The 25,835-nt window shown below is 44.8% G+C and overlaps 1 protein-coding gene across 1 annotated transcript in view; it reads left to right on the top strand.

The window, feature by feature from the left end:
• Positions 1-25,835, top strand: part of ptprn2 (protein tyrosine phosphatase receptor type N2) — a 94,736-nt gene that overhangs the window by 3,313 nt on the left and 65,588 nt on the right. The window contains exons 2-8 of the mRNA XM_062479084.1: positions 7,788-7,838; positions 14,017-14,130; positions 19,890-20,146; positions 21,387-21,804; positions 22,096-22,359; positions 22,521-22,561; positions 22,977-23,419. Of these exons, the coding sequence (XP_062335068.1) occupies positions 7,788-7,838; positions 14,017-14,130; positions 19,890-20,146; positions 21,387-21,804; positions 22,096-22,359; positions 22,521-22,561; positions 22,977-23,419 (1,588 nt within the window). The remainder of the gene's footprint in view (positions 1-7,787; positions 7,839-14,016; positions 14,131-19,889; positions 20,147-21,386; positions 21,805-22,095; positions 22,360-22,520; positions 22,562-22,976; positions 23,420-25,835) is intronic.

The raw sequence follows: 25,835 nt of genomic DNA, 5'->3' as shown, positions 1-25,835 counted from the left end.
TGATGTAATAAATGGCTATTGATTCTGACTAACAAGCAACATATGATGACCAACCTCCTCCCAGCTGCACTGAAGCCCTGATACAGTTGTTCAAGTGGGCTTTTTACATTTGAATGCTGTGTCTCAGGGCAATTGTCAGAATCGAAAGAAATTGCCCAAAGAAATGTTCACTTTGCTGTGAACATTTCACTTTGAAACTCAACAGATTCTCAGAGGAGGCTATTGACACTGAGCGGTTATTTAGACAGGGAGAGGGAGAAAAGCAAGCTCGCTGTTTGTTTATGTGCGTGTTTGGAGTCTCTGTCTTGACAGTGTGATCGTCTGTATTCTGTCGTAGATGCCACCAGAGAGGCTGAGAAGATCCTGGTCCTAATGGCCTTTTAAATCTCAATGGAGAGCCCGAAAGCAGGCTATGCTCACAGCCCTCACAACCAGTGGATAACCAGCTCACCAGCAGCTCTGTCTTTGTGGATGTCCTATACTTTTACATTTAGTCATTTAGCAGACTTATCCAGAGAGACTTACAGTAAGTACTGGGACATTCCCGGCCGGGAATCAAACTGGCAACCTTCAGATTACTAGCCCGATTCCATAACCGCTCAGCCACCTGACTTCCCCCACTTTTGAGAATCAAGTCAGTCAGAGTCCCCAGCTATTGCTACAGATCAGTACAATTATACCTTATAGGTAGGCTAGACTATAAGAAGGATATGCGATTTGGTTGGGAAGGCATCCTTGGTTTATCTTTCCATTTTTCCTCTTGGCCTGTAACAGCCAGTCGTGTGACAGACAGGTCCCATTTTCAGGTATGAAGAGGCGAACGTGGTGAGCGACGTCCCTGCCAGGGGACCATGGTGCCCTGGTTCAGTATGAATGAGAGCACGCTGATGGAGTAGGACAGCCTCCAGGTCATCTGGGGTCCGGCCAGTCGTGATGGAATCATGAGAACACTACCTGTCCAATGAGCATTGAGGACCCCTTCTGGTGGTCTGAGCCGTTTCACATTCATCTTGGCTGTGCCCTGCTCTGATTTGAACCTGTTATAGGCTAGCTCTTGCCATATTATAACTATATTATATATGAACTATATTATATTCTGGAGCTGTGTCAGAACTAGGCTCTGAAACAAAAGGACTTCTTGTCTGTCAGGTACTGTAGTGGACGTGTTAGGGAAGTTTCCAGAGAAGGAAAGAACCATGGTGTACATCTGGACTGTCATACTACTGGGAGTTGTTGATGAGTGTGCGTGTCTGAGAGGCCCATCTTGTTATTTTTGGACAGATTGTGGGGGAGGATTTGTAATCGGAGTGTTTCTGTCTAAGATGGCTGCCTACTGCGAGGCTGACCCTGGGGGATAGGACCAGCAGAGCAGCTTTAAGCCTTCTTCCCGGGAGGGACCTAGAGCTCCTTTTGACTCGCTCCACTCTACATTTAAGCACCCAATCACACCTCTGTATGGGGGAAGAAAATCTAATGTTTGACTCATTCAGGGCGGGTCACCGAGAAAGGTCAGCCTGCCTATTTCGGGGGCCCCGGTTGCCATGGTGGTGCTGCCATCTTTAATTCATGGCCATTGTCGGGTCCTGTCGCCCCGGGATGACGGCTGAGTGACAGCGTGTGCCTCTTGTGACTTCGGTGAAAAACTCATGGCTTTAATGCTGTCTGTGTCAAGTAGTATAATGGGACTTTTTGTAGACTGCCCTACATTTGATCTGGAACAGTTGGGCATACAGACAGAATACATTGCTGCAATAAAATGTGTCATAAGCCAAGAGATGACTAGATAGAAATTGCTTTATTGAACAGAAGAGTGTCAGTGTATTAGATTCAGTGGGTTGTGGAATATGCCCCGGTCTCTGAAGATTATTATATTGTAGGTTGTTTTGAGAAAATGTACACATACTGTAGTCAGATGTGTAAATAACAAGAATCTTACAAGGTTTTGAGTTTTCAGGCCAGAATCATTCAACCAAAAATTGCTTAATGACAGACGGTGTTTAAATCACTTGACACAGTGTCAAACCGAAGCTAATTTTCCTCCAGGTCATGTTTCTCTTCCTCCTGTACGCCCAAACCTAGTTCTCTCTCTCTCCAACATTGCTACATTTTATGGTCACTGCTTGCTGTCACCTACAACATTGTTCCAAAATGGCTTTTTTTGCCGGTAGCTGGAGCAGAATGGAAGGGGGGTGGGGGGTTCTGGAGTATTCAAGAGTGTCTTTGGTCGCTGCCAATGATGATAATAAAAGGCAACATGGCGGCTGAAGAAACAGGATGAAGTATGTTGCTCACAGCTTCTCTCAGAGGGTAGTAGTCCTCGCTGCCAGACTCCCAGCATCCTGTCTGTTGGTTTCTGACACCACAGAAAAGATTCCTGGATCCAGACACACACCTGTTAGGGCATATGGACACATTACGGGGATTAACTGCAAGAGTGGAATAACAAATATGACACGCAGGTGTGAAGATAATCTGAGAGATTAGGCTGTAATATCTCAAATTCTTGAGAAATGCTGAGTCACATTCACCTGTGTTTCCCCCCCTGTCTCCTTTCTGGTCTTACCCCAAATAAAAGCACCCATTAAGTCCTGTGCCAGTCATGCCGATCAGATATACGCTGAAGGTGACTGTGTGCGTGTTGAAGAGAGTGTACATTCATGTGAGGGACTGAGTGTTTGAGTGGAGTGTGAGTGTCGGTCGGTGGCCGTGTGGGAGAGTCCTCACCCTCTCTGCAGGTGGGCTTAATGAGATGGGCCGTCTTGGTAAAGGTCCTCTCGCTTTGCCAGCTATCTCTGAAGAGTGTAGACCCTGACGACTAATCCGGCCCAGTGATATTTACATAGGAGGAATTTCTTTGATTAAAAAGACCCTCTATGAATAATAATACACTGTCTAAGAGACACTGGGATAGTTTCATGAATGTCCTATGACTAGGCTACAGCATACTGCTGCGCATATTTTGTGTTACGTGTATTGAAACTCTGCTGTAACTCCGCAATTTCCTCAAATCAAATCAAATCAAATTTATTTGTATAGCCCTTTTTACACGCAAGCATGTCACAGAGGGCTTCACATATGCCCATAGAACTGCCCCTCAACCAACCTAAACCCTCAAGGAAGACAAGGAAAAACTCCCAAAAAACTCTCAACAGGAGAAAAAAATGGAAGAAACCTTGGGAGGAGCAATTCAGAGAGGGATCCCCTCCTCCAGAGACGGTTGGTGAGAGAGAGGAGCAGAACACAGGCTAAACATAGTCATACAGTGTCGATGGGTTTTTAAAACACCAAAATCCATTGTTCAACTTTATAGATGTAGGACAGGACCGGGAGACTCGCGACCAGGTCCAGCGTTGGCTGACCGACGACCAGGCAGGTGCTGACAACTCAAACCCCCCACACCACAAGGGATGTGTGTGGGGAGGGACAGAGAGAGGAGAGCAGGGATTAGAGAATGGTGAGAGTGTTAGGGTCAGGGTTAGGGTTACCCTAACCCTAACCTAACCCTAACCCTCAAGAGGATCTCCTTTAGCCTCGTTTAACTGAAGCCAAGTAATGTGCTCAGGAAGAATGGAAATACATGTTCAACATGTTGCTCTAGATATAATTTTATTGTTAGATACAGGTATACTGTATGTCACAATTCTTTGACAACGTTAAAATCTCCTTTACTTCATCTCAAACTACTATTTGTCTACAGGTCACAATGAGCAGTTTATGCTATCTTCTTTTCCTCCATCACTTACTGTGTGAATGAGGTCACTATTTTCGGAGCAGAGTGCTACATTTAGACTACCTGTAGTTAAGCCCATTTTTTCTACCATATTAATTTTGCATTAGGCTAAAATAATGTTCTGATGCTGGGCTGTCTGGTCTTGGATTATCATCATCTAGAGCAGAGGGTGTGTATGTGCATGAGTACACGCGTGCGTGCGTGTGTGAGTGGCCGTGCGTGCTCGCGCATGGATGTGTGTGTGGTGCACGTCTGCATCCTGTATGAGGGAGTGTGTGTGTGTGTGCATGAGGGATTGAGATGTAAGGACTGAGCGAGTAGGAGAGTAAGTGATGAATTGCATGAGTGAATGTGACAGAGCGATAGGAGGAAGGCTGTTGTGTAGGAAAATGAATTGGAGGAAGATAGGAGGTTGGGTGTTGAGGATGCAGTCAAAGTGAAGAACTCTCTCAATCAGCAGCAATACATCATTCGTATGATACCACAGGCAAAGACAATGAATGTGTTTTCTCAGTATCAATCTACTGTGGCAGAGAGAGAGAGAGAGAGAGAGAGAGAGAGAGAGAGAGAGAGAGAGAGAGAGAGAGAGAGAGAGAGAGAGAGAGAGGGAGGATGTTGGGACTTGAGCTTCTTCTAAGACAGCGCTTTTAAAGAGACAACACTGAGAGAAAAGTGAATTCAATGAAAACAGATAATTGGTGATGAACACTCAGCTCATCGATTACCCTGATCTTAACAAGCTCATCTCTGAATTCTGAGCGCTAGCCTATTTGTTATTGTCCATTATGTGTATTAGTTCCCTGTTCAAGCGCAGATATCTTTGGAAATCAACCTGCCCATGATACGAATCCTAGTCAAACGCGTTATCTTTCCTTATCACTGGGATGTTTCGATCTCCAGACAGACACCTGCCCGTCTGACCTCTCCAAGGGCATCTCTTGATGAGCACAAGGCAGGGCCGCGACTTGATTTAGTCTCAAGGAAATCAACAGCGTCCTCACCATTCTGCGTTTTAATTAGAACTCCCCTCCAGTTTTAATCATCTCTCAGTCCACAGCCGGAGATATGGAACGTTGTGTTATCAATCTCCGTGTACTCTCCATCTTAAGCCCCCGTTGGTGTCCTACTAAACAGTGGTCCTGGACTGATGCTTCATTAAATAGACAGGCAGTCATTAATATAGAGAGCTGACGGGGGCCTCTCTGAGAAGCTAATGAATTAAGCAGAGTAGTGATTAGGTGGTAAAGTTGAGTGGACTGACAGTAATTGCAGAGGAGTGAGATGCATGACGGCGAGAGGGGTCACATGGCGGAGGGTCCTGGAGGGCTGGGGCACGGGTGCTGAGTTCCAGATTGATACATTTGGTTTCAGAGGGATTTTGGTTGGATGTTCAGTCACAGCAGTCTGAACCGTTGTGGGTTTTTTGGACTGTAGAATGAGTTATGTAGGGCTTTAACAAGGCAAAGTGCCATTGATTATTTTTTTCTCGGCTTTGCACAACAGTAACGTAGGGACCATTTTACCATAGGGAAAAGGTGTGTGTGTGTGTGTGAGAGAGAGAGCGTGTTTGTCATTGTGCCCCTGAGAGCACAGTCAAATCCTTCATTTGCGATGTCCCTTTGTGAGAACAACCTACGCACCTCCATTGAAATGCTGTCCAACTGACGCACTTAACCCTCGTGCTGCCTTCGGGTCACATGACCCAAAGGTTCATAACGAACCATCGTTGTGTTTACCCAATTTTACCCAATACAAAAACAAATACAAATAATTTTCTTTTAACCATTCCAATGTGGGGGGTCTGAGACAGCCCGACAGTTAAAAGAAAATGCTTCACTTTGTTTTTGTATGAGGTAAATTTGTCGCAATACGACGGTGGGTCACAATGACTGATGGGTCAGAATGACCCGAAGATAACACAAGGGTTAATCTATTGCACAACAAAAGCTGCAATTTGAAGGCCAACTAAGATGCACTTTTACCCTCCGACGAAAGTGTCAAACCATTGTCTGAGCCAATTGGAGACCCTTAATATGGTGACGTTGGCCTCCCTAAAATAAACGCCAGGCGCTTCAACAGCCAATGCCGGGATGCTCTGCACCCCAAGCCCCAATACCCCCCCCCCCCCCCCAGCCCTCATTATCTCGCCTCTGATCAATAGACAGCTTCATCTCTTCTCATTAAAACGGTCTTCCCAGTGCTCACTCCCCTGTGTACCCTCCCGCTCCTTCCGTTATGTACGTAGCGGTGTGGAGCCCAGTGACTCTCTGTCCAGAGGGGTCACTCAGTCACGGCTGAATAGAGAGAGAGAGAGAGAGAGAGAGAGAGAGAGAGAGAGAGAGAGAGAGAGAGAGAGAGAGAGAGAGAGAGAGAGAGAGAGAGAGAGAGAGAGAGAGAGAGAGAGAGAGAGAGAGAGAGAGAGAGAGAGAGAGAGAGAGAGAGAGAGAGAGAGGGAGGGAAAGTTGAAAGAAATAAAGGAAGGACAAAGACTGATGTGACTCAGAATGGGGTCCAGAAATAGCTCTCTTTGTAATCCAAAGGAGTATTTACAGTAGGCCTGTGCCACTGAGGTATCCGGTGCTGACGTCACACAGCGTAAATAGCTTCCTGTGGCCTTATACAGTATTGTGGTTGAGCTGATGTATTGTGTGTGGCTGAAGAGGACCATTCTTTTATAGCTATTGTCACCCTCAAGATATTGATATACTGAACTATACTTGGCAAAAATATCTAGAAGTATGGGCTGACAATTCTTTTCAGGATGGTTGGCTCTTTACATCTTCAGAGGATTTACATTTACATTTTAGTCATTTAGCAGACGCTCTTATCCAGAGCGACTTACAGTAAGTACAGGGACATTTCCCCTGAGGCAAGTAGGGTGAAGTGCCTTGCCCAAGGACACAGCGTCAGTTGGCATGACCGGGAATCGAACTGGCAACCATCGGATTACTAGCCTGATTCTCTCACCGCTCATCCACCTGACTCCCTGGATGTTACCCTTGGAGGGTTCTCAGAAGTTCCATACGGTTTACAAACGGTCTGTCCACCTGTTTGTCCTGTCTGTCAGTCTCCATTTCTCTCTTGCTCATGCTGTCAAGGCTCGATGAGTGATGCGAGTCCGACAGCAAGTCTTCCTCATTCCTCAGGTGATAGAGGTATGAGTATGGGGAGACCAGTTACCCAGAAACCCCTCTGCCAGTGGGTCATTTATCAGTCTGGAATACCCAGCCTTGCCCCGCCATTGAAGTTCATTAAAATTCATACAATATTCATAAATGGGAACATTGCCTATGGACCCGGGGCGTTAACGGTGGACAGGAAGAAGGAAGGAAAGAGGAGGATAGATGACTTTTACATTAGTGTTCATGGTTAAAGTTAGATACACACAGTATGTGCAGAGGAACGATTGTAGAGGCTCACTCTTTTTCTGTCACGCGGATGTTCAGGAGAGACTTCAAGGACGGATACCATCTGTGCAGGTGGACTGTTCTGTGTACTGACATTAATAATGACATGTATTCTTGGTTTGTCTTTCTTTAGTTAAAAAGCACTATAGCACTCATCTGCTTCATTCTGCTCCGCTTCCCACCCACATTCACAACGCCATTAGCCTGAAAGTTATTGAGCTGTTTTTTTACTGCTTTTGCCAATTTACACACAGTCGAACTATGTGAGTAATACGTCAGACTGTTCGCCGCCTGAGTGGGCTTTCGATTGGCCTTCTCTCTCCCTCTGTAGTAATGAGGCATTGATTGACGTGATTAGACACCGCAAACCATTGATCAGATGTGAGGCAGTTCAGCTCTGTATGTGATGCACATCACTCACACCTCTAAAATAGGATTGTTGTATTTTGACAAAGAATATGCAGGTGCGGTTGAGTACGCTACAATTGCAGTGTACAGCAGTTGTTACTGGAATTGTACTTTAATCTGTATTCCCTTTTCCTTCTCTCTCTCTCTCTCTCTCTCTCTCTCTCTCTCTCTCTCTCTCTCTCTCTCTCTCTGTGTGTGTGTGTTTCTCTCGGTCTCTCTCTCTTTTTCCCTTTCTCCTGCAGGTTGCCTGTTTGAGGATGAACTCTGCACACCGTACGAGTTTTGCACCAACGGTGAGCGAGTCGACTTCAAAGGCTGAGGCCCACCACCACTCTCATTAAACCCTGTCTCTGACAACGCGATCAGGCATCATCGACCCCTCTGCTGCTCTAAAAACACTATCTTTTCATCATCTCACGAGGGTGGGTGGGTAGGTGGGGTGTAGGGGGGGGGGGGGGTTACAGTCGAGAGTGTGTTTAGGAGGCTGTTGAGCTTCAAGCCTTCAAGCTCCCGCTCAGATGAGTAAAGTGTCGGAGAAGCGAAAAGTTCTGAGGCAAAAATAGATTTTTTTTTTCTTTTTTAAACAAGGAGGAAAGAAAGCAGAAAACATAACATGCTTTTCTCAGTCTTACAGAACAGTTTACTGATTCCGTTTTTTGGGGAACGATCTCTGGAGAAGGAATTGTTTCTGTCCTATCTGTGTTGGGCCAACCCCAAGACATAAACACTCCTAATGTTGGTGACAAACAGCTCATCTGGGAGATCTGCACAGAGCAGGGGTGCGTTTCCCGAAAGCGTCGTAAGCCTAAATTGATCGTAGAATCTATCGTAGGACGAATCTTAGTTTTACGGGCCGTTCCCAAAGACATCGTAGCTAAAGTGTCTCTTGAAAATTCGTAACTCTTGAAAGCACATAGATTAGCCTACTCCTTACGAGCATGTTTTGGAAATGCACGTAAGAAATATCGATGGTTTCGTTTTTTGCTCGATCGTTGCTACGATCCATCGTTATCGGGAAACGCAGCCCAGGCTGTTTGAGCCTCACTCCGTGACTAAGAGTCACATCTTGAGTATGAAAGGGGTGAATGTCAAGTTTTTTTTTTTTTTTTTTGGCCTTGTGGGAAATCAGCTTGCAGGATTTACCGTAATTGACTCAACATAGGACACAAACCTGTAAAGATTGTCTTCGTTGTTGAAATGATGATGAATGTACCCCGCAGAAGATTAGAACAAAATGCTTGAGCAGTGGCCTTGTGATGAGGAATCATTCCTGTGTGTGTGTGTGTGTGTGTGTGTTTGTAGTGTGTGTGTGTGTGTGTGTGTGTGCTGGTGTTGGGGATAGGGGAAGGGAGAAGGGGCACCACAGGATGCAGCTTTAAGTGCAATGCATTTCTTCTCTATCAATCTTCACACCAGTAAACCTAATATCTAGACTTGAATGTTGTTTTGTTGATTTTGTTTGACTGAACCCGGCACACCTCATTTACTCCAAATGAGCTCATTATGAAATCAAATCGACAAATGAGGTGATGCTGGTATGGTAGGAAAATACATCCACTTTTGTTTCTCACCCGACTGCTACACCAATCCCCCATAATGGCTTGAGATATTCACTGTGAAAATTACCATTTGTATTTTGGAATTCCAATGATGTCTGGTGAGAACCTCACAGCGTCGAAGGAGACTTGATACGCTGTCTCCAGATTCATTTCCATACTAACCTAGTTTTGCAACCAGGGGAAAAAAACAGGGAGAGATTGGAGTCTAAAGCCCAAATGAACAGCGAGTGTGGGGGTAATTATAACAACTCCTATGGAACAGAGGGGAGCATGGGTGTGTAGTCTAATAGGAGAAAAATGCTGACACTTCTTGGGAGGAATACCCAGCTGCCTTTTAGAGAGAAGAAGAGAGTGAGAACCAGGGAGAGGAGTTATAGGACACATAGTTTACTTGGTTTATGTTAATGTTGAGATACTACAGTTTGTGAAATGGATGCCAACGTCTTTAGTCTTTAGCAGCCTGTTCCAACTGTATGCTTGCACTTTTTCATGTTTGAACATTCCTTATGAAATGTTCCATGTTCTCATTGGCTGTGGGTGGGTGGATGCTAGAGACCCACCAACAGCAGGACTAGAGTCTTTCAGATTAAGAGGTCAAAGTGGGCAGGATTTATCTCAACCAATCCAAATTAGCCTTCCCCAAAGCCCTCATTCCCTTAGTGTTGTAAATAAAACGACCAATAAATGGTTCTTTACGAGTCATTTCTGGTTCTCATTCTTAGATCAAGGCTGGTGTCATGACACTAAGAAAGTAGAGCTCTTCCATTGGCTATCGCAGATCTCCTGGCATGCCCCGCCGTTCTTTATTGGTCGGTTTTGGCCTGACGGATGGCTTTCACAGCAGTGCAGACAGAGTGGGAGTAACTGGGTCTGCCACTTCCACTCTGCTCAGGGTCCCTGCTGGGCTAACCTGCTTTATTCTGGCCTGGTTCAGCTCACCCTCTATCTTAGCCCCCTCCCCCCTCTCTCTCTCAACAGACTCCTTCTGTCCCTGCTCTGTAGGGAGTGTGGTACAAGGAGCACCCTCCAGCTAAGTATAGCAACGCTCCCTCAATCACCAGCACACCAGCTAAAAGAGTTGTTGAATACAGTTTAGCCCAAATATCAACATAACCATTGATGTTCAAGTGTTGGGTGATGCTACATAGTTTAATTGGCTGTAGCCGACATTATATCTGTCCAATCTGTCTGGTATGTTTCGCAAAGGAAAGGAATGGACGCCTTTTCATTCAGGAAATAAGATTGGTCTCCAAGGCCGTGAACAAACCCTACGATGAATCGGATGCTGATTGCTTTATCGCCTCCTGAGAAGCAGTAACATCTGTAGTTAAGTGCTGGATGTCCCCCACAGGACAACCTCTATTTCAGCTTTAACACTTAACGGATACTGTTTTATCGACTGGCGGTCAGCTTGGTTCAATTTGATCTAATCTGTCCTGTAAAGAGCTTTCTCTCTCTCCCTCTCCCTCTCGCGCATCTATCCAGCTTCCTGCCGTCCGAGGTGCCACGCTAGATCAACCACTGATACAACCATGCCGATGGAAGTCACATATCAACGTTATTGAGGTCTACCACCCTGGAGGGGTTGGGCTCCAGTTATTAAGCTTGAGCCAAGGGACTCTTAAAGATCGTGATAGGTATTTTCTTTTTAGAAATGGTGAAATAACTGGGTGTGTGTGGTCACAATGCCACCCATGAATCAAATCAAATGGGGGCTTCACAGATATCCACACATCAGCACTGATAGCCAGACTAAACCTTCACAGAATACAAAGAAACACTCAGTGAAAGAAAAAATAGGAGCAACCTGAGGAGGAGCTATTGAGCGAGGGATCTATTTCTCCAGAGACGGTTGGTGATGCAGAAAGACTATAAAATAGAAATATGGAATCCGCCAAACATGTAATCCCCAAAATACCAAGCTCTTCCGAAAGCGACTTTTAAATACTGAGTCGAATTGGCACAAAGATTTCGAATTTTACATGACTCCGGAATTTTAAGGTGGATACTCTACTAATTGTCAATGGACTTGAACTGTAAATAAAGCGACTCTCTGGCCTGGGTCTTTCTCAGCATCAGACTGACAAGACCCCTCCTGAGACGCTGTCTGTCCCTGACTGTCAGCTGGACTGATTCCTGGTGTTATCCTTAAGAATTAGCCCTCAAAGTCTAAATAGCTTTCAACGCTTGTCAGATTCCTTGCCGTCCATCACAATGGAGCGAGAAGCTGGGTCTGGATTGGGAATTCTATACCTGTCAGGCTCAGAAGCCTCTTATGTCTGTCAGTCAACATTTGGCAGAAAGCTTTCCTAAGGTGTCACACAGTCAGAACAGCTCCATGTTGCAGTGAAAAGGCCTAGATTGGAGTTGGATGTAGACATATAATACACACCTTTTATTACTATGACATTCAGTTTTCGTAGATTGATTCAATTAATTATTGATTCTATTTTCTATTATTATCATTATATATTTTATTTATTTATTGGTGACTATTACACAGTATGCTGTTATCAGAAAAGCAGTGTCTTGGTCCTCCACAATGAGTTGGGCTTTCTGAGCTGCTACAGTATAGACTTGGGATTTAATTTCTTTTATACATAATAACATACATAACAGCAATAATCATGTTGCATTTCTCCTGAGCCCCATTAAGTGAAAAAACAACAAGTCTTTATTTGATTACGCTGCAGTTCTGTGTGGTGACTTTGGTATGGGGCCACGATGCCTCACAGAAAAACACAATAAGTTCATCCATGCAACAAATTAAAACACAGTTTTCATGTCATTTTGATATCACTTCGATGATAAAACATGAGACATCAGTTTCTGTCTCTTCGTAAGGTTTGTTTTGATCCCTCACCTTGCAAAATGATAGACACAGTATCAATACTTGATGCAGATTTATGATGCAGATGGCTTTGGATGTGTCACCAATTTGTAATTGATTCCGATATTTCCCTAACTCAAATGACACAGCCTGTGCACGCGTGGGTGGAAGTGAATGTGTTTGTATGTGTGTGTGTCTGCACATGCCACACAGGCCTGCGTGTGGTGTCTACTGGGAACGTCCCTGTCAACCGAGAAGGAAATAACACATCTCACGGTGGCCGTTGTCATAGAAACTAGCGAGAAATGCAAACATCAAATAAGCAGCCAGCCTTTTGTTATGTCACCATTGTCTACTTGGTCTTTGTGTAATCTATTTGAATTTGTTTGTAAGACAATCTTCGTAATGTTGACATTTCAAAATACAGGCTTCAAAATACAGTAACATGATTGTCATAGGGAAACACCCTGTGTTGTGTTTTAACTCTTTTTATAAAGCATTGTCTTATCGACAGACTGACAAAAAAACAAATTGTCAACAGACAAACTGTCCAAAACCAATACTGTATCTTCTTATTCTCTTCTCTTCTTTATCTCAGTTTTCTCTCTTAATTTTCTCCCCTCTTCTGTCTCGCTCAATCTTTCTTTCTCTACCTCCAGCATGTCCCTCCCCTCTCTCTCCCTCCCTTTCTGCCTGTTCTGCTCTCCCGTTGTCATTTGCTGTGCGACCAGACGCCCCTGCTCTGATGTCAGTCGCCTGTGTGCCTCTTCACCAAGGTGTCTGGGTTCTCTGATAATTAACCCGTGTGTGCGTATGCTAATTTTCCGCCTCAGCTACATTTTATCCTGTAACTGTCATTAGGCATGTCGCGGGTGAGCACCAGTGAAAACAGTGAAGAAAAATTCAATTAAAACTAAAAATTTGACACCACATCATTATTTGTATAATTATCATCCAGTGGATTTTACACGGAACCTGGCAGGGTAATTAAAATCTCTTAAATGAGCTGAAGGTGAAAGATGGTGGCCAGCAAAGTGTACAGTGGGTAGATTAATTGGTGATAATCTTTCTCATTAACGTAAAGATTAGAATTTCTGAGTTGATGCACTCTTAGCACGTTAAATAAGATGGAAACTGCACCATAGTGTGTCTATAAGTCATCATAAAGCATTTGATGTAAGATTTAAATAGTTGGGCTATATAAAAACTATTACCACCACTGGAAAATGTCTAATTTTGTGTGTGTCTGTGCATGTGTGTGTGATGTCACATGTGGGACAATGTGTCAGTCGCATTGCAGAGTTATCTGTCCCTGTCAATCATCCTTCGTTAATTAAAGGGATCCTATGAGGCATGACGATTCACATCATTAGTCTCACACTAAACAGAGGCAGACATCTCTACACACACACACAACACACACACACACACACACACACACAAAAGCTCTATCAGGCCGATCTATCACAACTTTGATTTGGGGTTGAGAAGATGAGACACACAGATTTATCTCCCTGACTGAGAGAGGACGACACCTCCGCCATTTATATTCCAGCTGCTTCTTCCGCACTCTGTGTCCCGACCCCCGGTGTCCTAGCATCCTTCAGCCGTCCAGATAGCCACTGAATTATGCCACTGAGGTAGGGGTTTGACGGGTTGCCTGGCAACGGGGGTAGGCTATGGCGGGAGGGAGGGAGGCCTGCTGATTGGGAGATAGCCCGGGTCTCTGATAAAGTCTGGTCTGTGACGGGCGTCTGTTTATCGTTGCCTCCCTTAGAAAAAAATGGTTAGTTATTAGCTCCCCAAGCATGAGCGTGAACTGCACATTTGTACACTGCAGGGGACAACAACTTCAGCTTTTTAGGAGGCCTACAAAAGATCCTGTCCTGTTGCCTGTGGGCAGCTCTGGCAAAGAACTGCTCTCCTGTCTCTCACACAAAAGTTGTGTTTCTTGTATTACACTGGTTAGCGCATAGCCACCGTACCTAAGACATTCGGCTTTGTGATCAATTGTGTTTAGTCTTTTAACCCACCAACATTTACAATTGTTTTGTGATGGTGTGTATTTTTTTCCTTTTGTAGATGGAGTGTTTGGAAGGTGTCAGGAGCTACCAGGGGAAGATCTCTACACATATAACGTCTCCCCCTTGGCTCTCCAGCGCCTCAGGACACTCCTACAGAAACTGGCTCACCAAGGTACCCTCTGTCTGTCTGTCTGTCTGTCTGTTGGTCTGTCTGTCTGTCTGTCTGGTCATGTCTGTCTTTCTGGTCTTGTAAACAGCTGGTTGTCTACTTATAAACCCAGAACCTGAACTGATCATCACCCTGTTCTAGTGGAGACAGACGACAATATCCACAACTGTTTTTCTCTTTGCCTGTCTGTCTGTCCTTCCATCTGTCTGTCTGTCTGTCTGTCTGCCTGTCTGTCCCTTCCCAGTAAGGTCCTTAAGCAACTGTAAATGCAGCCAGGACTGTCTAGCCGGCACCAAAAGACATGCCATCGGGAGTCTCACAAGCCATTGTTGTGCGCTTTGATCATGTAACCACAACAGCAATCGAATTTGGTTTCTATGCTCACAGGCCATTTACTGCCAATTCTGTGGATGAGCAACGAGACCGCGTGCAGTGTGATTGCATTAGAAGGCGTCTCCCGCATCATCAATGGAATCACAGCAGCTTGTCTGCTAGTTAAACAGGATAAATGCAAGGGGAAGAGGGCACAATCCAGACACAGCTATTTGAGGACTCAACACCACAGAGACAGAGAGTGCAGTCATGGGAGTGCACCTATAGAGTATGGAGAGAGGGTGTGTGTTTCTCCTGACCTTTATGATAAGGGCTGGTTGGCGTTGTAGACCCAGACTCTGGGCTCCGGAGACTAGCAGCGGAAACCATCAATAATCAAGATTTTGTTCATATGGAAACATCCATGTTCAGTTTGTCATGGTGAAAGTTTGATATAATGTATCTCGACTTCTGCATCTTTATTTCAGTTGTGGTTGACCTCTCTCTGTCTTTGTCTTCCTGCTGTCAGTCACAGAGAGAACATGTTTATGACCATGTTTTAATACATCTAGATGGATGTACCTATAGGCATCTGTAGTTATTAACTATAGACATACTAAATTGTCTGCTGGATTGGGTTCACACAGACTGTTGTCTGGTGCCTGACCGATATTCAGAAATGAATATTGAAATAATACACCCGCAACTACTTTCTGTGACCACCAGGGGGCAGCAAATGCTTTCATTTTAAACCGTGACCAAACCCAGGCTAAATAATTGGCTTTACTGGCCACTCAAAGCTTAATCTCTTGTAACAGCCGTAAACTAGTGTTGAAAACCATTAGAAAAGAAGAAGAGGCCGTAGGAAATCACAAAACTCAGTCATGAATATTAAGCGCAGAGCGAGACCACACATTTATTCTAATTACTTTTCAGGAATAAACGGATGAGACAGGAGAGGAAACGCTGGGTGTCATTTCGCCTGCTCCGTTTGAAGGCGTTCACTCTTGAAACTTTTTCATTGCTGAAACAGTCTTTTTTCCATCTCTCTTTTCTTTTCTTCTATGCCACCGACCTTGTAGCCGAGATACTGAATCAGAAAGCAATGACATCATGTGTGTACACGTCCTCAAACATAAACTGTGAACACAAGTTCTTTTCACTTGTCTGTCTGGTCGAATCATACCCAAAGCCAAAGACAGAGAACGTGTTCTCCTTAGACATTTCCAACAATACACTGTCGACGCTTCGTTGCTTGTTACTCTTATCAGGGTAACTGCGCTCACTATTCAAGCCTCATCTTTAGACGGCTGGTGCCCCCGCGTTGAGACAGGCCTATTGAGAGTATTGTACTGTAAACTGAATGGAGCCGAAGCGTAAAGAGAGAGAAGGGGGTGTGGTGGTGTGTGTGTGGAATGGGGAGGGTGTCTACGTCAATGGCATCGACTTGCAATTCTCTCTCTCTCGAGTTGGAGACACTGTCAAAATCACAGCATTTGCGCCAAGCGCACACCAGCGATGTCATTACATCAATAGAAATTGACCCCCGCGCAAAAAGGGTTTTCGCTTGCCTTCGTGTCGGCGGCTTTTGTTTGTCTGCATCCCAACTGGGAGGGGCATTGTCTGGGTATTGCATTTTCCATACAATGCTTTCAAGAGCTCGACCCTGTCATCCCGCTGCAAATGACTTTTATATTAGGCTGCTCCGAGGCCGCTGTTCGCCCAGACCACGTTGGTATTCAGACCATGTAGTCCGGCCGTGTGTTCACTTCACTAGAAAAAGCTTTAGAGGCAACCATTGTATTGCTTGAGCATCATTATTGGCGGGCTTCTGATAAGGTTTGTCGGCGTGTGCGTTTTAATATGTGTTTGCGTGTTTGTGAATGGAAAGAGAGAGTGGAAATACTGACAGGAGGTTGTCCATTCCCACCATAATTGCCGTATATTAGTTTCATATCCTCTCATTGCTATGATCAAACGCATAATGGAGACACAGAGAGAACTTCCTCCTAACAGGTGAACAACAGTTTCCCTTTGAATGACCTTCTTCCTTTTACACGTCATGCTTCCTGCTTCCTGGATCACACAGCCAGATCATGATTCCAATCCGTGTGCTAGTCAGGTAGGACAAGCCTGCCCTGTGGTATACGACCCCTAGGTCTTAACTGTGTGCAAATCAAGGAGGATACTCACTCCCAAAGCAAGTGAAGTAAGATAACCCTTTCTGGCATTCCCATTAGTGCTGCGGGCATCTCTGTAGAACCAGTACAAGAGAAGCAGTGACCATAAACGGACACAGTACATCCCTTCAGCCCCACTGAGCACCAGTATACGTTAGTTTACGCACTGGTTCTTCTCAAGACTAGCAACTAAAGGTACACCAGTGTCATGGGCCATTGGGTAGCCCATGACTACATGTAAGCTTGAAATCTGTGTTTTGGAAGCTGACATGCAAACAGACTGGCAGGCAGACAGGCAGAAAGAACAACAGACAGACAGACATACAGACAGATTGAGAGACTGTACTTTTACTACATTTGTATTCTAATAAATCATTCCTGCATTGCGGGGCTGTTGAGGGGCCGGTAGGTCTACTTCTAAAGTGAAAATCGGGATGTTATTTGAAACATTAAAGATCTTTTATTGAATCTCTCTGGGATGTGTGGGCTGGGCTATTTTGTGGCTGAAGTGCTACGCCTTCGGCTCGGAGTATTGTAATTTCCCTTAATGTTTTTGACTGGCGAATCATCCTTCTCTCTTTCATACACAGATGTTCACAAATTGCTGTGCAGTAGGACAATATAAAAAGCTATTGTTTGAGGAGATGGCCATTGACACTTGGAATAACAATTTGCCCATGATAGTCTTTTCGAGTCCTGACTGTTAGAGAGATTTTGCGTCCAAGTTCCACTATGTCCACTATCTACTTCATTTCTCTATGGAAGTATTACAATGCAAGTTTTCTTAATTTTATTCGAAACATTACCTGTGTCAACGTTTTTACACAACTGCATCATGTGGGTGGGAGCAAAAGATTATATTTGAATATAAAACCAAAAACTGTCATAGAATTAATACCAATGATCTCACAGCAACATGATGATAAAATGGCTGAAGTGGATTCATCTTTTAATTGCATGACACCTTTGTTGTGTTCTATTACATCCCATGAAAGAATTGGATTGACACATATCATCTCAATTAATTAGGCTGAAATGTGTTTCTGAATTATTCATCCTCCCCCTTTGCTTTGGCCTTTTAAATCAGTCGGAGGACTAAACTTAGGGGAAGGGAGCCCAGATCTGCATTTCAAAACCGCCCAGATGAAACAACAAGACAGGATATGATCTAATGGGCTTTCAATATTTAGGAGGCCACAGGCCCGCATTTCTCTGTCAGCCACAAACTGTAAAAAAAAAAAAAGAAGAAAAAAGAAGGGAAAAAAAAGAAAAGCATAAGGTCATCGGAAACCATCTTGACTGTTTCAAAGCCGCCTGATAGGGTAATGGCGAGGCGCTAATTAACTGAGGCACTTTACCTTAGACAGCGTCTGTCCCTCCCTTAAAGGGTTAAACTTTCACACTAGTACATAGAGTCTGCCCTTTCTCTGGACTTTGAGGTAATACGGTATTATAATATTTTGTTTTAGCCACCTGGGTCTAGTAGTCTATATCTAAGAGATTTACTGACAGGTAGTCAACTTGCATACCTTTGTCCTAAACCTTTGAGAATGATTTATCTTGATTCTCTGTTAATACTGTATTTGTACTGTAAGTGATGAAGCAGTTTAAGCCCAAACATTAATGGCCGTGATCCACTGGAACTGGTCTTTTTCCACTCATATTGAATTGCTTTGCTCCTGGCTGCGGTTCTGTGCCCATAGTGGCCGTGGTGGTGTAAGTAGCACATTTGTCCTTGTGCAAGCTGTGTTATGCTCTCTAGGTACCTAGACTACAGTATGTTGTTCTCTCTTTCTCTCCACCACATACAGATACACACACGCACTCTCTTTCCTTCTCTCAAACACATAAAGATACACACACACACACACACACTCTCTTTCCCTCTGCATCTCTTTCTCCTCTTCTCTCTGTCTAGGGAAATGAGCGTCCCCCCACTTTCCACCATCCCCCTGCAGACAAAGAGAGGCGATAGAGGTGTCACAGTCAATCCCACCCGTGTCACACGCCTTCTGTTCCCCCCAAACAATCAGACCATCTATCTTCACTGAACCCATTAAATAGCAGTAATTAAGCACAGACCTTTTATGGATCCTTAATGACTGAAACCTCCATTCTTGCCCATCAACGCTAATGGTGATAGCTACATTATAACCTCTGCGAAGCAAATGTATAGCAAATATACGCTAGATGGGGAAGGCATGTGTTATTATGGTATGGATGGACGGGTTGCGTTCCAGAATCCTGAACCCATATGCTCTGGGCTCCATTCAGAGTTGATCAGGGATCGCTGGCCTCATCAGCGGCTCATCCTCTCCCCTTAGCCTCCATGTCTGCTAGCCTTTGAATATGCATGAGACTGCCTGCATTCCATGGGTGATAGAGCAGGCTAATGTGTGGACATATTTTTTATGGTAGCATTGTGCTCAGATGACTGACTGCTGCCCTGTTCCTATTGCATACTGTACATGACTAACTACTCCTACATACCTCACTGGTCATTGACAGTCTTGAAGGCAACGCGTAAAGATATAATATAATTGGAAATCTCACCAATGCTTCCAACATTTCATCTAATAATGAGTTTCCTCATTAAAATACTTTCTGTCTGGTATCAAAATGAAAGGATATGTAAAATAGAAGCTCACATTGAACATATTGGCCTTAAGCAGAGGCTATAACATCTTGGGTATTTTCGCTCGCGTGGTATGATCTTCCTCTGCGCTGGAATGTTGTCCCTCGTGGCTCTCTGGGAACAGGGCCATGTTTTGGGTCTCTCTTTGCCCGGGTAGTTCCATCTGGCCTTGGCATCGTCGGTGCTGTGCCCCTGCCCGGGAGCCTTGCAGCCTTGCACTCCAAGTATGTGTTGGCAATTAGCAGAGATGTTGGCGCACTGACTGGCTGTGGCATGACATTCTCACAGGGCTTGTTGACTCGGCTGGGTACGGGAGGAGGACGAGGGGGGAGTGGCGCGCCAGTGCCTCTCCTCTCCCTGTCCAGGGTTCGACTGGAGTCTGGAATTCCGCAGAGGCTGCCACATCGTTCCGATTCTCATCCTTTCATCCCCTCGCTCATCCACAATTTCAGTTTTGTTTCTCTTCTGGATTGTGCTTTGATCCATCCACACAGGGGATCTTAGGCCTGTTTAACTGTACATGTGTTACATTTGCTTGTTTGTAATGTGACTGGGGATCTCTGTATTGAAGGTTCCCTTTGGCCAGTGTACCAGTATCCCCGGGTTCTCAAACTCCAACTCCCATGTCTCCGCAGGGTTGACCTGGCAGGATGATGTCACCCAGCGGGTCATCTCCAGAGAGTTGTCCAGGCTGCGCAAGGTTCCCCTCCGCCGGCCTTCCCCGCCCATGTCTCCCCCGGCTCACTACCATGACAGAACGCTGAGGCCAGGCGAGGCGGAGCTCGGCCGGAAGCTCCAGCAACACCTGAAGGACATGGGCTTCCTCCCCCAGGCTGTGGGGACCACTGGGACCACTCGTCTGGGGGTCCAACGAGAAAGGCCCCTCACACAGGTAAGGCCAGTTAGAGAGGGGCTCCAGGATCTCTCACCTCCCTACCAATGTCAAGAGACCATTGAAACATCCCCGTCAATAATTAGTCACAGGGCAATGGTAACGTTAGCATATAGAGTGATAAAAACGGTCCTACGCTGCCGCCTTCATTCATTACAAGGGGGGCACAGATAGTAGGGCTCAACGGATGAAGCAGGCTAGGGCCTCATCCTGCCTCTAGACGTGAACATACGATCCCAGCGGAGGCAGGAAGGATGAGCCCATCCTCCCAGTGGGTGGCTAAGTTGTCTCCTCGGTCCTTTGTCTCCCTTGATCGCTCCCTCCATCCCGCTGAGTGAGGACGACCCCTCCAACACAAAGGTTTACCCAGCCCTACTTAAAGGGATATTGTCCATCTCATTACCATGTTTGAACCCTAACTTTAGCTGTGTCGCCACCAGAGCGATAATGCAGTCCACCACGGAGGGGTTCGGGGCCATGCTTAATGGCGAGGTGGGGGGTAGGTGAAGGCAGAAATCCCCTCACTATGTTAATGGCATTAGCGTGTGCCAATGTGTTTGGGTCTGGGAAGGATTGTATTATCTTTTCCCTCGCAGCACAAACAACAGGGAGAGCACAGAGAGGAGACAGCACTAGAACTGATTAAGAAGTCTTGAACGTATTCTCCTGTCCTTATAATATAGGTACAGCACCATCATCCACCTCAAATGTAAGTGCTGCATGTAATATATTCAAATGACTATTCTGTAGATTGTAACTTATAAACTCCATTCCGTCCTGATATTTGTTTGGGATAACCATCGACACTGGTGTGTCTCAACTGATGCCTTGGCGATAAGGCTTTTTTTCGTTTATTTTTTCAGTAGTGTTGTGGTGCCGCAGAAATGCATAAAATTACCGTTTGAAAGACACTATCTCATCTATGATTTCCATATGCAATTTCCAAGGGCAGTTGTCTTTGATCTAGACCCTGATTCATATCCTGTCCTGTCTACCAAATCCCAAACTACCTCTCTTCCTACCTGAACCTGTCATAACACTGGTAACCTCGCTCACTCTCCTGCCGGTGCGAAATAACCCAGAGCACAAATAAACCTAAAAGCAGAAAGTAAATAATGTTTTGTTCCCAAGTCTAAAATCTAATTCAATCTCTGTTGCACAGCCATACCCATAAGTCTATAATGAAAATGTGTATAAAAGGAAGATAAGTACAAACGTTTTTTTTTTTTTTACGCCCTAGGACTTTCAGAATGATGGCCATGTGGGGGACGCCCAGCCCAAGTCACAGGGTTGGGGAAAGACCACCTTCTACAGCCTTCAGCCCCAGGGTCTTAAAGCCCTTATCCAGGGCAAGACTAGCAAGATCCCCCCAGTGGCAGCAGCCTACTCCAGTACACATCCAGGCAAGGCCAGGCCCCGACTCCTGGCCTCCCAGCTGGAAAGTTACCTCTCTAGGCTTCCCACCAGCCAGAACCGCCCTGGATCACCAGAGGAAAAGCCCAAGGCGAAGGTCCACTACTTCAGCTACGTCAGCCATCCTCCCAGCGAGGGGGAAACCAAGGGTGGATCTCAACCTCCCAAGCCCAAGATAGAAAAACTGATCTTTAAGTCTGGATCAAACCGCCCTGTGTCCAAGCAGCCCCTCAGTCCCACGGATGGTAAGGTTTTCAGACACAATATCACATGACATTGGATGCTATTGAACACCACATTTACATATCTTTGTAATTTTTTTGTTGGAGTTTTCTGCTTATACTACAGTATGTTAGTATGTTACACCGTTTAGCAGTGGTTGCAGTGATTATCCTGTTCTTCAATGACCTCATCTTCAGCTGTCCGTATATTGTGTAATAAAATAAGGTTTTAGTTGTAAAAGGTTGTGCAGTTGTAGTAGTGTCCCTTACCTAGAACATTCCTTCAACAAACGCTCCAACCCCCCAAACATGCAGAGCGTTTCATCCAGAACGTGGTCAACCAGCTGGGGAGACACAGCATCAACATGGGCACCCTCAGGCGGCCCAACCTGGACCAGCTGGCTGATGTCATCGCCGGGGCCCTGCAGGGGGTGGACGGGCAGGGTCCAAAGCCCAGGACCGGACCGGAGGCCAAGAGAGAACCACTGGACACTGTGGACCAGGATCTGGACCAGGACCACAGCCAGGATGGAGATACGATTCAACAAGACATGTTGGAGAGAGACGCAACACGTCAAGGTACAATCCATCCATATCTGTCTGTATACAAGCTGAAACGTGGGTTTCTCTGAGAAAGTTGCCGTCGTTACATTGTTTCAATTGACATGAAGTGTGATAGTTCACTGATTTGTGAAATCAAGTTGGCAGCCCAGTTTTCCACTCACACACTGTGTTTACAGGGCAACCAATTGGTGATGTGGACAAAGAGCCAGACATGAAGGTGATTTACCATTACTGTCTTCAGACCATTTCATGGATATTGAAAATGTGGAAGACATAGTAAACACAAAAGCCGACATTTCCAGAAACACGAATGGAACTGAAGTATAGAAAATATGTTGTGTTAGTAGCTAGTAGCGTTTTTAAAAGCTTATTGATGTACATTTTACTAGACTCATTCAAGTATAGTCCCTTTTATGGTTGTCAGTGACTTACTTTAATGTGTTTGTCATACTCCCTCTACATAAGTAGAGCTTGCTAATGCATTACTCTTTGTCACTCAAGATGTTTGCCATTGAAAAATCCACTATACTTACCGACCACTATAAACCCATTCAGGTTTAAAGGCAATCGACTAGACACAGCTGCCAGCACTTTCCAGCAGTTACAACCATACATGTCCATATTTCCCACAGGATACAGCTTTCCTCAGCAAGCTCCTGGACTACCTGGACCTGGACCCCTTCAGGGATGCACCAGGCAGCCCAGCGCAGCCCAGCAGGGTCGCTCCGGGGGTTGTCCCCCAGAGGACGGTTGGCCTGGAGAACGTTCAGAGCCGGACCACCCAGGGTCAGGTACCTATTCCTCACCCCTGGGAGGAGAGGAACGTGGCTGAATCCCGGACGGACGAGAGGGGGGACCTGGGCGGCCCTCTGGAGGTGGTGGGGGCGGCGGTGGTGGTGGACACTGAGGAGGAGAGGTGGGTCCCTGTGACGGAGACCACCCCAACCCAGGCCCGGGTGGAGCCCCAGAAGAAGGATATGAAGGTGCAGGAGGAGGTGGTCCACCTTGGGGTGAAGGCCTTCTCCACCAAGGGGAAGGACAGTAGCGACTTTGGCTACATTATCACAGACTCAGAGTGAGTAAATATAATACTGTTTTGTACAACTACACCACAATGTCAGCATATTACACTATGATAGGGAATTTGCAAAAGGGCATGTTTTTATGAGAGGCCGTATAGGCCATAATTCATACTTGGTCTCACATACACGCCATGACCTCACATATATACCATCATACTCTCACATATATACCATTATACTCTCACATATATACCATTATACTCTCACATATATACCATTATACTCTTGCACATAAACTAATTGGTCTCACATACAACACCATAACCTCACATATATACCATTATACTCTCACATATATACCATTATACTCTCACATATGTACCATTATACTCTCACATATATACCATTATACTCTCACATATATACCATTATACTCTTGCACATAAACTACTTGGTCTCACATATACACCATTATACTCTCACATATATACCATTATACTCTTGCACATAAACTACTTGGTCTCACATATACACCATTATACTCTCACATATATACCATTATACTCTCACATATACACCATTATACTCTTGCACTTAAACTGGCATACTCTCTTACACACACACAAATACCCTCTTATATGCACCATCATACTAAAGTATGACAATATATGTAAGAGACAAATAGTATGTGTGAAACAGAATGTTAGTATATGTACGAGAATAACAGGATGTGTAAGAGAGAATACTTGTCTATGTAAGAGAGAATACTTGTCTATGTGAGAGAGAATACTTGTCTATGTGAGAGAGAATACTTGTCTATGTGAGAGAGAATACTTGTCTATGTGAGAGAGAATACTTGTCTATGTGAGAGAGTTTGATTGAAACGGAAGGCAGTTTGATTGAAAAGGAAGTAGTACTGAATTCTCAGTTCCTGATTGGCTTACACATGAAGAAGGATTTGGGGTAGATGTAGCTAACGCCCACCTTCCCTATCAAGACGAGACTGAGTGACATGGCAAGATGGCAGAGAGTGGGCGGCTTAATGAAGCCATTGGACTTATTAATAACATTTTGAATACTCCAAATGCTGCGGCGTAAGTATTCTCTCTTACACATCCTGTTATTCTCTTACATATAGTAACATTCTGTTTCACACATACTATTTGTCTCTTACATATATTGTCATACTTTAGTATGATGGTGCATATAAGACGGTATTTTTGTGTGTGTAAGAGAGTATGCCAGTTTATGTGCAAGAGTATAATGGTGTATATGTGAGAGTATAATAGTGTATATGTGAGAGTATAATGGTGTATATGTGAGAGTATAATGGTGTATATGTGAGAGTATAATAGTGTATATGTGAGAGTATAATGGTGTATATGTGAGAGTATAATGGTATATATGTGAGAGTATAATGGTATATATGTGAGAGTATAATGGTGTATATGTGAGAGTATAATGGTATATATGTGAGGTCATGGCGTGTATGTGAGAGTATAATGGTGTATATGTGAGAGTATAATGGTATATATGTGAGAGTATAATGGTATATACGTGAGAGTATAATGGTATATATGTGAGAGTATAATGGTATATATGTGAGGTCATGGCGTGTATGTGAGATCAAGTATGAATTAAGGCCTATACGGCCTCTCATATGTTTTTTTGTTTCTTTTATATAATCCCTGTAGACAAAGTGGTGAGATAAAGAGTGAATGCTATTGTTTAGGGTCATTATGTCCTATCTCACCTCCAGGAAAACTCCTCATTTAACATTTCAGGCACACAGACTCATGCATAAATCTCTCGTGTAATTCAAGCAGCATTTTGAGAAATCTGATGCATTTATAAAAAACCCTAGACATCTAAGTATGATTACTTCCAAAGAAGGTTGTGGTATGTTGAGCTCCTCAGTAATGTGTCTAAGTATAATGGAAGCCATGATAGTTCCGTGTGAGTGGGTTTGTGTTGAAGTATACAGTATTAGAGAGTTAATGACGATGTTGCGTCAGACATGGGCGAAGGAGTCAGCCAGACTCTTTCGTACTTGGCTGAGGCTCCGGGATAGAGATAAGTTCCTATCGACTATGTTTTTGCCCGTGGCACTCTCTTAAATCCCTTTATGGCGTTATCAAGCCAAGTGTCAGCCAGCTGTCCTTCACCTGTTCAACAGCTCCGGTCTGACACGGCCCTGATTTGTAGCTGAAGATACGCACACACGCGCGCACACACATTTGCAAACAACAGCGCACACACGAATGCAGCACATACACACTATACACACCCGCGCACGCAAACCATACACACAAAATCAGGGGTTGGGTGGAGAGGGGGGTGACCTTCCAGCCAGACTTTCACAGCTCCTCCACCTTCTCTCCCACTTTACTCAGCTCTAGGATAGAGCTATGAACATTAGCGAGGGCCCTTCGGTGGTCTCCCCTGAGTTTGCTGCACACCCCCATGATT

This window comes from Osmerus eperlanus, chromosome 15 (genome assembly GCF_963692335.1).
Source record: "Osmerus eperlanus chromosome 15, fOsmEpe2.1, whole genome shotgun sequence".
Classification (NCBI taxonomy): domain Eukaryota; kingdom Metazoa; phylum Chordata; class Actinopteri; order Osmeriformes; family Osmeridae; genus Osmerus; species Osmerus eperlanus.
The sequence above is the reverse complement of the archived record's forward strand: the minus strand, read 5'-3'. Positions and strand labels throughout refer to the sequence as shown.